At 38.3% G+C, this 12,289-nt stretch overlaps 3 protein-coding genes across 3 annotated transcripts in view; all 3 read right to left on the bottom strand.

Moving 5' to 3' along the window:
- Nucleotides 1-67: 67 nt before the first annotated feature.
- The window catches only part of LOC134816603 (uncharacterized), a 77,819-nt gene continuing 65,597 nt past the window's right edge, over nt 68-12,289 (bottom strand). The window contains exons 2-10 of the mRNA XM_063825533.1: nt 3,360-3,972; nt 3,051-3,202; nt 2,628-2,735; nt 2,325-2,450; nt 2,011-2,158; nt 1,768-1,886; nt 1,556-1,648; nt 1,337-1,438; nt 68-859 (exon numbers count right to left, since the gene is read on the bottom strand). Of these exons, the coding sequence (XP_063681603.1) occupies nt 239-859; nt 1,337-1,438; nt 1,556-1,648; nt 1,768-1,886; nt 2,011-2,158; nt 2,325-2,450; nt 2,628-2,735; nt 3,051-3,202; nt 3,360-3,972 (2,082 nt within the window). The 3' untranslated portion in view covers nt 68-238. The remainder of the gene's footprint in view (nt 860-1,336; nt 1,439-1,555; nt 1,649-1,767; nt 1,887-2,010; nt 2,159-2,324; nt 2,451-2,627; nt 2,736-3,050; nt 3,203-3,359; nt 3,973-12,289) is intronic.
- Nucleotides 4,223-11,533, bottom strand: LOC134816587 (double-stranded RNA-specific editase Adar-like). Its single transcript, XM_063825500.1, has 16 exons — nt 11,416-11,533; nt 10,986-11,249; nt 10,577-10,822; nt 10,294-10,380; nt 9,949-10,097; nt 9,564-9,713; nt 9,198-9,378; nt 8,897-9,001; nt 8,562-8,707; nt 7,928-8,045; nt 7,630-7,742; nt 7,202-7,420; nt 6,805-7,001; nt 6,334-6,530; nt 5,085-5,248; nt 4,223-4,582 (listed from the first exon to the last, which is right to left on the bottom strand). Exons 1-16 carry the CDS (start codon nt 11,516-11,518, stop codon nt 4,454-4,456), a joined length of 2,568 nt encoding a protein of 855 aa, XP_063681570.1. The 5' UTR covers nt 11,519-11,533; the 3' UTR covers nt 4,223-4,453.
- Nucleotides 11,657-12,289, bottom strand: part of LOC134816602 (double-stranded RNA-specific editase 1-like) — a 66,231-nt gene continuing 65,598 nt past the window's right edge. Inside the window, exon 17 of the mRNA XM_063825531.1 lies at nt 11,657-12,122. Within this exon, the coding sequence (XP_063681601.1) occupies nt 11,994-12,122 (129 nt within the window). The 3' untranslated portion in view covers nt 11,657-11,993. The remainder of the gene's footprint in view (nt 12,123-12,289) is intronic.

The raw sequence follows: 12,289 nt of genomic DNA, 5'->3' as shown, positions 1-12,289 counted from the left end.
AAAGGCAACTTTAAAAGGAACAATTTTATCAAAACTTTTGTCTACAGATTTAAAACGAATTTGTGTACCCAAGTTAAAAACTAAAATGTTATTTGTCAGAGGTAATTAAAATTAATAAATTAAGTTTAAGCAGAAAGTGACAAAATATAAAAGCAACCAGGTGTTGCCGGTACTTTCATACAACCATGATTATATAATTCAGTAGCCTAAGTCTTTAAAAAGGCTATAATTAATAATATCATGATTCAGCTCTCCTTTTCTTGTGCTTCTTAGGCTTTTCTTCAGATTGGTTCTCTTCTCTTCTCTTCTTCTTCTTCTTTTTTGGAATTTGTGTATCATCGGAAGTAATTTCTGAAGGGACCTCCTCTAAAACCCGTTTCTTTTTCCGCTTAACATTCGAGCTTACGTCTGACTTCAAATCAGAAGAAAAATCCTCTGGCAATTTCTTCTTCTTCTTTTTTATCTTTATATTGTTATCTGAATTTTCATTCGGCGAAACATTCTGCACCTCCTCCGGTATAATTCCTCTATTTTTAGTTTTATAAAGTTTAGAATTCTCTTTCTTACTCTGAAATTGCGCTGTCCTACTTTTGATCTTATCAATAACATTACTCTCAACATCACCACTAATTTCCTCACGTGACACTATCGTCGTTGTCATGGCAGCAGCTTGAGCAGCCCTCAGTTTCTGAGTCTCGGAAGTAGCTTTATATTCCGGGGCAGAGGGGTCAATAGCAAAGTGATGGGAGGTTTTGAACGCTGAAAATCTGTCGTCCTCTATGTCAACTTTGAAGTTGTCCTCTTTGTTTGATTTTACTATTTTCTTCATGTTGAAATGTTTCTTTTCGTCTTTTTCGCTCTAGAAGGGTATTGTCAGTTAGAAAGTTATCAGTTCAAAATATTAAAATACTATAATACCTCCGCCACTGAGTGCTGCGCGCGATAATTCCCGACAGCTTGCTGGAGGGAATTTGCGGGCACGAAGTTGCGGAGGTATTATATTTTATAATACGTTCCGGTTCCGATTGCAGAAGGGGTGTAATCCGATACGTGCGCATCATACAATATAGTGTCTAATATATAGAACGCCAGTGTTATTTGTTTTGAAACTTGCCGCCAGCCAGTCTGAGTCTGGGCTGATAATACCCTCGCTTCTCTTGCGGGAAAAATGAGCAAATTATCAGCCCTCGGTGTCCCCGAGTTTTAGTGGATATAATTCCCGGAAGGTATTATAATAACCCCAATTGAAATAGGTTTAAGTTCAAAAATCAATTATATAAATGTACCTACATAATTACATAAACCAAGGACAACTGAAAGACATATTATTTCGTACCTCCATAAGCAAGGCCAGCTCGGATTCTTCTTTCGTCAATTCTTTCTCTTCTCCCTTCTTCTTTTTCTTCTTCTTCTTCTTCTTTTTAGGATGGTCGATCACCTGAAAGAGGCATACAATTGTCATAGTAAAAGGGGATACATATTTTCAAAACAGCCTAAAATTATCGAAATTTCAGGAATATGAATCTGGTAAAAGTCTAACAAAAATGTTTCTTACAGTATCGGTAGCAAAGAAATCATCTTTGTCATCTGGAGCATAGAAAGTTGAATTTTCCTGCCGTTCTTCGTTCTTATCAGCTTCATCTACTACCTGAGAATTCATGAGATTAATTATTTGATTTGGGTTGTTTTCCAACTATTGGGTTGACAACTATTGAAAACGAAGAAACGATCAACAAGCATGGAAACCTTTGTGACTCTGCAACTTACCTCCTCGTTATCTTCAAGTCCAGTAGTCCAGGTGATCTCCATCTCCTGGTCCACCTGGTCCTCCTCCTCCTCCTCTGCTCCAGCCAGCAGGGCTTTGTACTTCTCCAAACTGGGACCTCCTGGAAATAGTTTGCTTAGCATGTGACTTTGTTATCTTGTATTCTACCTGGCCTCGGGTATTGTTAATCTACCAAATAGATATTCGATAATAACTGGGTCTAGAAACGAAGTCACATAACTCACCTGCATCCTCCCCATCACTCTCACTCTCAGAAGAAGCAATGTAAGCAGAGAAGTCAACAGTTTCAAGATCAGCAGCAGAGAACTTCTTGGTGGTCAGTTCTAGTCTGGACTGTGGGGTCTCGTCCCAGGTCAGCTTTACTGAGCTGTTCTGAGGAAACGGGGGTTAAGCGACAAAACAAAAATGTCCTTAATACTCGATAAGTACAGCAGATATGTAGTTGTAGTAGGTAGTAAGCTAGAAATAAGATAAAACAATTCTGTCGATATGTGTGAAAGGTTTGACAGATCGAAGAAAATTTAAAGAATGTAAGAACCTGCAAGGCAGTGGTGATGAAGGTCGGTGGTTTGTAGGTGATCATGTCCGGCATGGAAGAACACGCGGAAATTGGGGGATCATCTTCAAACTCCATATCATCCGGCACGAACCTCAGGTCTAACGTCTGTAAAATTAGATCTTATTAAAGTTTTTTATTAATTTGATAAATTTAAAACAAGTGCTGTTAAAATTATTGAACTGTCATTTGACCCTCTTGATCTGGTAAACGTATCCATCAATTAAAATCTTGCGTTAAGATACTCAGTACTCACAGATAAAAAAAAGAAAAAACAAGACTCACAGATGAACTGAGCTGATACTCCACTCCATCCAGTTCAGAGTAGAGAATATCCGCCGTTCTCACACAGTCACACGTGACTATCGCGTAGTAATACTTCAAACGTTCGATCTGAAATACATTAGCTTTTATAGGATCTAGTTAGTATGATAACATAACAGATTGCTAGGTCTAGATCAGTAGATTAAGTGCATGAGATCCGTCTTGGCCGAAAAAAATATAATATATTAAATTTGATATATAATATATATATTATGTTAATATTCAAGATCCGGATAAATTTACACAACAAATAACCTTCTGATCCGGATATATTACACAACACGTCATAACCTTCTGATCCGGATATTACACAACAAATAACCTTCTGATCCGGATATTACACAACAAATAACTTTCTGATCCGGATATTACAATTTTATTAACCTGGTATTTCCTGAGAGCTTCAGTGGAGTACTCCTTCCCCTCATCATGATCATCATCAGCAGCGTCTCCTAAATCAGGACCCCTCTCCAACTCCTTTGCAAGTTGGGTTTTACCGTACTGGGACGGAAACACTTCCACTTGTTTTATTGTGCCTGTAGGTAGTTGACTAGTCAGATATTTACAAAATGGGTACAATTTCCGTCAGTTCGGCGCTGTTAATATATAAGTTGGCTATAGTATCGAAATGAAATCACAAATGAAAGTAATAACAATTTCTTTTAATAATATCGTCAACATATCAAAGCTTACCAGATTTCTCATTTAGGGAACTGTGACAGAGCACAAAGATATCAGTTGCGTTCATTCTGTCCCAGTTCAGATTACAGATTGAAACTCTGCTGGTAGAATCAGATGTAGTTTCAGTACAGGTGTTAACAGAGTCCCAGGCATCAACAGCTGCCTCTGCAGAAACCTCGTCCTCATCAGAGGACTCACCATCGGAGGAGTCTGATGGTTCTTCTTCTTCGTCAGGCCCTTCAGCTTCAGACTCAGAGTCGTCCTCAGGATTTAATGGAAGTTCTTTAGGAGTATCGTTGGCGATCTTCTTTAAATTAGTGATTAGTTCGTCTGCGCGTGAAATTTCATCGCTTTCCTCTGCTAGCGAAGTTTCATCATTCTCCTCGTTCTCCTCTTCCTCGCTCTCTTCCTCAGATGACATCTCATAGAACTTCTCGAGCTTCTCTTTGGTAACCCGTTTCTCCTTCCTCCCTCTCTTATCCAAGAAATCAACAGAGGAGAACTCAGGTGCAGTAAACATGTGCTTGAAGCGGTTATCTATCTTAACCTTCCGTTTGTCTTTACCGACCTTCTTAAACCTCGGGTCCTTCTTGAGATGGGCGAACCTGGCATCTTCACCCGTCATCTTGCTATAGAGGATACAATGTTAGACACGTTGACATACAGGCTCGTGGCCCAGCCTTTTTTAAACGAAATCTCGCTTATCTAAGCTGTTGGTTTATTTCAGTACCTACGGCAAAGAAAGAAGAGCAATTCAACAACATCTAAACATGAATCACTGCTAAAGTGGAGATGTTTGGGTGAAACTGAATATTGATATTAAATCGAATTGGGTATATGTTTGGGTCCTTAAATGGGTATAACAATTAAAGGGCTAAAGAAGTTACTGAATATGTCAGGATTTGGCCAGCAAAATTATAACATACACAATGTTAAATACAAATAAATATCCGGTTTGAATAGTTGAATACGTTACAAACTGGTAATCAGTCAGATACGGTCACTAATAAAAAATAAGACCACTCATGGCAGAAACCGGCATTCATATACAATATAAATGCTAGAGCATTCAATAAAAAAGTCCTGAATAGGTTTAGTTTTTTTGGCTAGAAGTTTGGTAGGACTGTTTTCTTAGGCCAAGTACCGAGATCTTTCTGCTGAAAGGCATTATAAACTGCTTGCTTTGCAGCTTGATATGCTGTAGCTGACTTCTTTAACTTGGTATAACTTTCCACCTGCGACATTAAATGAATATTATACATAGAAATCCCATCCTGAATATTATACGAACTATAGTGCGAGATCTATTCTGCTTGTAAATACGTAAATATATGATATGTTATGTAACATAAACAATATAATAATAATAATAAATTGAAATTTAATAACACCGCTATTAAGATAAAACTTATACTCAGCAGTGTTCAAACTAGTTATCCCAGATAATAACATGAATAATTACTTAGTTAAGAAAAGTAACTTATGCTTGAAAATATATCGTCAATACTAAAGCCAGAGAATGGTACTTAAACATATTATGCAAAGATCAAAGTTTGTCTTATCTGGTGTTTGATGATCAAACACCAGATAAGACAAAAATAGTTATCGATAAAGTTTTTCAAGTTCATCTAGGGACAGTTTAAAAAGGTACGTTTTAAGAAGAGCATTAAAAGATTCCAGGGATTGAGCTGAAGAGATAAGTAATATTTAATATCAACATAACTTTAAAATAATTACCGTTTTACTCTCAGCTTTAAGGAGCTCAGTGAAAGTTTCATAGTAATTATAGGAGCAGAACTGGGAGGGAGAAGCGGACTTTATCTCTCTGCTGTCGTAAGCATGGAGCATGTCCTCGCTTATATCTTTAATATCTGCTGGTTTTATCATGTCTACCTTACTTCCTGCGTGATGTAGATTATCAGGCGGTAGTAACTTGGAGACGATTTTGAAGACGATTTACATAAAAATATGAATTTTGAAAGCTCCTGCTAAATACAAAATTTCGTATCGCTTTTATGTTTCAAATACCCCGAGTTCTTTGATTGGGATTCTTTCTGGTGAATGAAGAAAATTTGACTTTTCGATCGCAAAACTGATACAGCTAGAGCTGAGGTGCAGCAGATGTCCGAATGGATCAGCTCCAAGATTTTTGGTGTTTAAATTACAATACCAAATAATATCCCGTTGAAAAGTATATTTTAAATCTATTTCTTTACATAATACGGTCCTTATTCGATCTGTCTCGGAGCCTTGAGTTAAGTGAAAATCATCGAATCTTAAGTCGGCTATTCCTTAAACAGGTACGTTATGGCAAAATTAACATTAGAGCCAACTACATAAAGATATCTGATATAATATAATAACCACACATTCTGATTGCTTTCGTTTGATTTGAGGATTCTGTCGTAAAATTCTCGGAATATCAAAGAAATATGACCAAGTTTGCATAATTCCACAACGCTTCAGGTGTCTCTTGTCAAAATTTAATTCAGCTTTGCACCAACCTTAACCACATCATGTCGTCAATTTCTTGGAATTTGGCATTTATGAAGTACGACCAATTGGATAATTTAACTGGACCATTCCAGCCAAGACATATTTAATACTCACTTAAATCAAGCTGCAATTATTCCGAAGAGCCGTCTATCAATAAACACCCCGCCAGCAGAAAGGCCATCTCTATGTTATTATAATAATGCAACATAATATCAAAGTCTGCGACTGAAGTTGTAGTTGACCAAACGATTGCCCACTTTGATTACATTAATTGCAATTTGGTGGGTTACTTTGGCTTATAATAATATGGTAAGAAGTGTCCCGGAATAACCCCACATATGTTTGAAAATTCCTCTGAATAATATGTCCGCCCGAATTGCATGCGTTACTCCTTCATGAAAATTACCACTATGGACAATTTTCAGGGCACTTATTTTAGGACACTATGCGAGGAGTCAGTAAAATTAAACTGAATGGTAATGACACGAACCTATATCAGCTCGCAAAACATCAAGAGTGCAGCCCTCACACCAAGCAAAGGCGTAGATAGTTGTTTTATCAGCCATCCTGCTAGGTTTCCAGGTCAGTCGGTGTATCTCTGGCACCTTGACAGAAACTCCCGCCGGAAACTTGGTTCCTTGGAGACGGCCGTGGAGAGCACGTGCCAGGGCCACGTCGTCAAATGCTCTGTGATAACATGGTTACTTTTAGAACATCAATAATCTTGAATTTTTATAGATCGGTCATACAGTAGCCGGTATTTTGGCAACATATTACATAATATAAGGGCGAAAAAATATTGCAATAGCCTTAAAAGTTAATTTCCTAATTGTACCGCAAGAGCACTCTTTTATCTCCCTCTACAAAGCGTGAATTGCTAAATAAATAAAATAACTTTCTACAAGGTAAAATTCTTATTTTATCACATTCTTGTTTTATTAATAGCAATCATCACTCGAACCTGCCAATATAGAACTCGCTGAAGTAGATATTATCTATAAGGGTGGAGAGGAGGGCCCCCTGGAACCCCACCACATTCCTAAGCGCTAGTTTAGCAGAAGGAGCAACAATAGGGGAGAGGTAGGAAAGGAGATCAGGTTCAGGTACCACACACTGGTCAGGGACATGGTCCAACGCCATCTTGCGGTACTGATGTAACTAGGGGAGTGGGACAGTTAATGTGGGGAAGACTACAAGAGTTGCTGTTTAGGTGAGTTAATCCAGTGTTATGTGGTAAGGAATAAAACCGAGCACAAAAAGTAAACTTCGATTGTAACAAAACCACGGACGAAGCCAAAGGATCTATTCTCACAATCAAAATGTATCATTATGTTGTATGCTCTCTTTAATCGTCCCACCTTGCCACATTTTGTGGTATCGAAGGGAACGATCGCGCTGGGGTTAGCTTTTTTCCTTTCTGTCTTTTTCAGTGCATTAGTTTTTAGTTCACTACCATCGTGTTTGATATTAAAGAACTGTTTGTTCTTTAAACAGTTGTAGAATTGGGCATCAAAGTTCTTGCAGTCGCCCATCGAGGAACAGTTTGTTACAAACACAAACTTGTACCCTTCTTTCATCTGCAAAAGCAAAATTCAGAAGAATAGTAATTGTGACGATTGGAACTGAGCCAGAATAACAAATCTTTCTTCGATATTATATAAGGTAGTTTAACGATTTTAAATCTACCATAAATTAAAAAGCTTAAACCTGCAGATCTATTTTAATAACATAACTACTTCCTTTTTAACGGATAATTTAATATTTGACAGGCTATTTTGGAACTAACCATGATCCTACTGAATGGGTTGCGTCTAAATATAGTCTCCTTGTACCCTTTACTCAAGTTCATCAACTGATTGACCAGGTACCTCCGAAATGCTCGAATACACAGTGATTCGCCTGTCACAAGTTTTAATTATTGACTTAAATAACTTCCGAAGCATACTATAATCATTATAAATTTGTCATTTATTTTGTGTCATATGATCAAGAAACCCTAATATATTTAAGGGAAGGAAAGATGATAATTTCCTTTTGTGTTTGGGGTAAAATAGTGCCATAATTAATACTTAATAAAATCGAACCTCCGCAATCATTTATAGCGAAGCCGTCAGGCGACATGTATTCTGAAGCAATGATCTTTGCTCCAGAAGCCATGGCAACCACCTCCGCAGTGTCTATATTCTGGTCTGGACCATATATCTGCACGGGGTTATGATATTATTAGCGGAACAAGATCTGAGTAAATTAAAAGTGGGTTTACTTATTAGGTAGCCATTGCTAACTATGAACAGGATCTTATTTTAAGGAAACTGATCACGATCTTTCAAACTTTCAAAATGGCGAAGCAGAGAAAGAATGAATGAGTGAAACTAGATCGATGGCCGTTGGCAAGAAAACTATGGTGAAAATTGTAAGTATCAGCCGATTGTTGGAATCTTGCGCAGAGATCTTCCAACAACCAACCTGTTATGACTATGTTGAATAAATTATGTTAAATATTTTTGAGGGATGAGCGCATTCATTGAAAGTAAGTTTAAGTAGCTAGTACGTCAGTTATTTACCGGTTAATCAATCATGAAAAGAGATTAACCGAGACAATACCTAAGCGGTGAAATACGTAAGATACGTGTTTTTCGTTGAGTCTGTGTCTAAACATATTTTTATTCGGCCGACTCGGGTATCTTACGCATTTCTCATCTTAGGACATTACCGAACCTTGAGCACGAAGGCCAGGTTTTGTTTCCTGACATAAACTTGGTTGTGATCCTTGGTCAGCTCCACTGCAAATTTCCAAGCCTTGCAATAGAGCAGGTTTATGTAGTCGTCCGGATCTTGGCGGTCGTAAATTGGTTCTCTCGCGGCTGGTGGTATGTATAATATGTCATGTTATACATGGCATATTATGCATATTTTGGGTTATGTCTGATATGAAATATCATGCATAACTTGTTAAGAAATCACTTGGAAAACTGAATATAGCGATTGTCAAAATGGCGACTTTCGGCATGCATCTCCACAGCATTATTATTTCAATATATTATATAACTAACTTTTTTCCTTCATCTTCTGCACGAATTTAGGAGGAGTCTTCTCAAAGTAGATGATAGCCTCTTTAGCAGCAAAGTCTCTGGCAATCTTATCTGTTGCACCGTCCCCTATAAGTGAAGTATGCGAGTCAAGTAATCTGGATATTATGGACTTGATAATTAAATTCTAGCATTCAGTGAAGTGAAATGGTCTATCAAAAAATGTCGTCAGTAAATTTACTATTAGTCAATATATTTGTCAGCTATTCTATGATGAAACACAAACAGCTTGAATCTTGATGTTTATCTTCATTTCATAGCATACCTTTAAAAACATGGCCCTGAACAATAAGAACACAAGTTCTAGTTCCACTTCCAGCAGGGTTGAAGGTCTGGACCAGTTCTCCCTCGTTTTGAGCGCCCACGTACTTCTGTTTTAGAAGCTGAAAGTTCACCAGGGTCGGCACTGGGGCTTGATGGTGGGCCTCTACTACACCAGACTTCGGCTGAAGTGACGAAATATGTTACAGTTGTGATCATGTATACTTTCGAAATAAATTACGAAAGAACTGAGTTTTCGTAATATACCCAATACGAACTGAACAACTAAAAGGTATTCAAACCACATTAAAAGATATGGACTGTGAAATGATCCATATCAAAGTCATCTACCCCTGTTCGGGTTCCACACCTGTTGTCGTTTAAAGGTCTGTTTAGCTGGAGCTCGCTTTCTAGCAGGTTTCTTTGTTCCATACTGTTCCTGGCCAGCTTTAACCACCTCCATCTTCTTCATCTCCTCCACCACGTTACACACAGGTAGCAGATCATCACAACCTGGTGCCTGCAGAGGAATAGCACTCATAAGAGATCAAGATTAGGGATCAGGTTCATGTTGACTGGTGAGGCCTCTTTTTAAAATCATACTAAAACCAATATCTTCGATGCAGTTTTAATAAGATATTCGAATAACAGAATGTGATAGTTTTCAGTAAACCCAGATCTAAATATCAGGCCACTTTCTGTTAATGTTTGGGGAGGGCTTCAAACAACTAAACATGAACTGAGAAGAGACAAACCTTAATGTAAGTCAGAGCGTCGAGAGCAGCGAGCCCTTTAGCTATCTTAGCTGTGGAGCCCTCTCCGTAAAACGTCTTACCCTCCACTTTTACCTGGTAGCCGATACAGTGACCTAGCTCGTTGTGTATCAGTAACGTCTGTTCGAACACTGTAAACAGAGCAGATGATTATTGATAATTTAGTTTCATTTTATAGGAGGAATCGTTGGCGATAAAGGTCTAAATCGTAGGGCGACTAATATATGACGTGAATGGATAATGACGCATATAACGTAAACTACAAGATTCTTCTTCCTTTCATCTATGAGTGGTTGGTTAGTAGATCAACAATTAAACGTGATATACCAGCTTCGGGGTACAGCTGAGCGAGAACTTTAGTTGCTTTGCGTTGACTACAAGTAAAATCTGTCTTCTCTTCTTCCTCAGGCTGCACTGCAACGATCAAAGTTAGGAACTAGACTGTAATTGTTAACAAGCATTCAATCTTTGTATTAGGATATATAATAATATAATATTATTACTATGATATGATTTTATCAACTAAGTTGGATCTAAAGCCAACACTTGGCCCTGGAGGGGATTTGGGACTGAATCACTGAATCAGTGAGGGTTTGCTGCTCTCTCGTACCTTCATCATTAGCTCCCATAGCATTCATTACAGCTAGCCATGGATTTTCCTCAACAACATATCCACCACCACCACCACCACCACGATCAGCACCACCTCCTCCTCTTCCTCTTCCTCGCTTGCCTCCTTCTCCTCTTCCTCGACCTCTGACATCACCCCTTCCTCTATCGTGACCTCTTTCGTGACTTCTTTCATGACCTCTACCTCTAAATCTTCCCCGTTCACTACCGCGTGCCTCGTGAGCGCCTGCAAAGAACTGGTTTAGACTCAGCCTACCAAGGTTCATGTATTATTAGTACATTATATATAATTAAATATAATGGGCTGATCTTTCGGTGAGAAATAAACAGGAAAAAATATCCAAACAACATCTATTTGATTCCACTTTGAGAACCATAATATTGCTCACCTCTAACAGTGCTGTAATCATAACGGCCACGGGGTGGTCGGGCACGAGCAGGACGCGGACGTGGGTAATCGTAGTCTGGATGAGGTGGGTACGCATGTGGGTCAGGAGGTGGATACGCGTGTGGATCAGGGCGGTAAGCGTGAGAGTCCGGTGGGTACTCATAAGGATCAGGGGGATAAGCATGGTGATCAGGAGGATAAGCGGGACCGTAGTCATAATGTGGGGCTGGAGGATGACGGTATGCTGGCTCATCTCCAACGTATCCTGAAATACAAAACATCGTTAATAATAAATATTGGTGTAGATTTTAGACAAATTAAAATTACAAAAATTGTCCAGCCGACGAAGATGGCTTCAGTATTTAAACTTTTAAATTTAGTAAGATGAAGTATGAACTTAAGAATCAACTCAAGTTAAGATGCTGACTCACCCTGGTGATGCAACATGTTCTCTTGTAGAGGTAGGAGTCTTGGTCTCTTGTACGGGTCATCATACCAGTCGCCACCACCCCGCCTCCTTTTGAAGCCAGACATCTGCTAACGGAATCTTTAAAAAAATAGGGACATAATATCAAGAAATTATATTGAGAATGAGAACGGGGATAAATTTTATGTTACGTTTAACTTGTAATGCGGATGAACAAAGACACAAGAAAAAGCTAGAACGAGAAATTCATTTTGATAAAATAAGTTTAAATCTTTAAATAAAAATAACGAATTTAACAGTGACAAAATAGCTTTGGAATAGATGCCGACACATACCAAAAGCAATTCGTGTCAATAAAATGATGTAATTGAAGCTGAAATTAACAAGAAGATAAAACAGAGGGACACCTTAATACCAACAACCGCACAAATTGAAATGTTTGTATAACATTCCATGCACGGTAGACCAATAAATATCAGAAAAGTAAGGCATATTAAGAGTTCTTTTCGACTTGTTTAAGGTCGAACATACTTTACTAAAGTTAGTGTTCGATAAATAAACCACACTGCAGTAATTATTAGCTCAGTAGTCAGGTTTACAAGGGTTAACAGACCAGTCACCAAACCCACTGTCCTTCAGGTGACTCAGCACACTTGTTTTTACTTGTCTGTATCTCGTGTTAGCGCTCTTTGCTACACTGTATTTCTGAGGCTGAAATAAGGGGGTTTTAGGCGGAAATAGATGACGTCACTGCAGTATTGACGGTGTCTGTATCGATGCAATAATTTTTAAGAAGATCTTAAGTCCTACTTAAGAAGAATATCCAGTTCACATCACTTTCAAAGGTAGAAACATCAATTTCTCTCATTGAGAGTCAA

Source organism: Bolinopsis microptera, chromosome 6 (assembly GCF_026151205.1).
Source record: "Bolinopsis microptera isolate Bmic1 chromosome 6, MBARI_Bmic_1.0, whole genome shotgun sequence".
NCBI lineage: Eukaryota > Metazoa > Ctenophora > Tentaculata > Lobata > Bolinopsidae > Bolinopsis > Bolinopsis microptera.
Note: the sequence above shows the minus strand (reverse complement) of the source record. Positions and strands in the feature narration are given on the sequence as shown.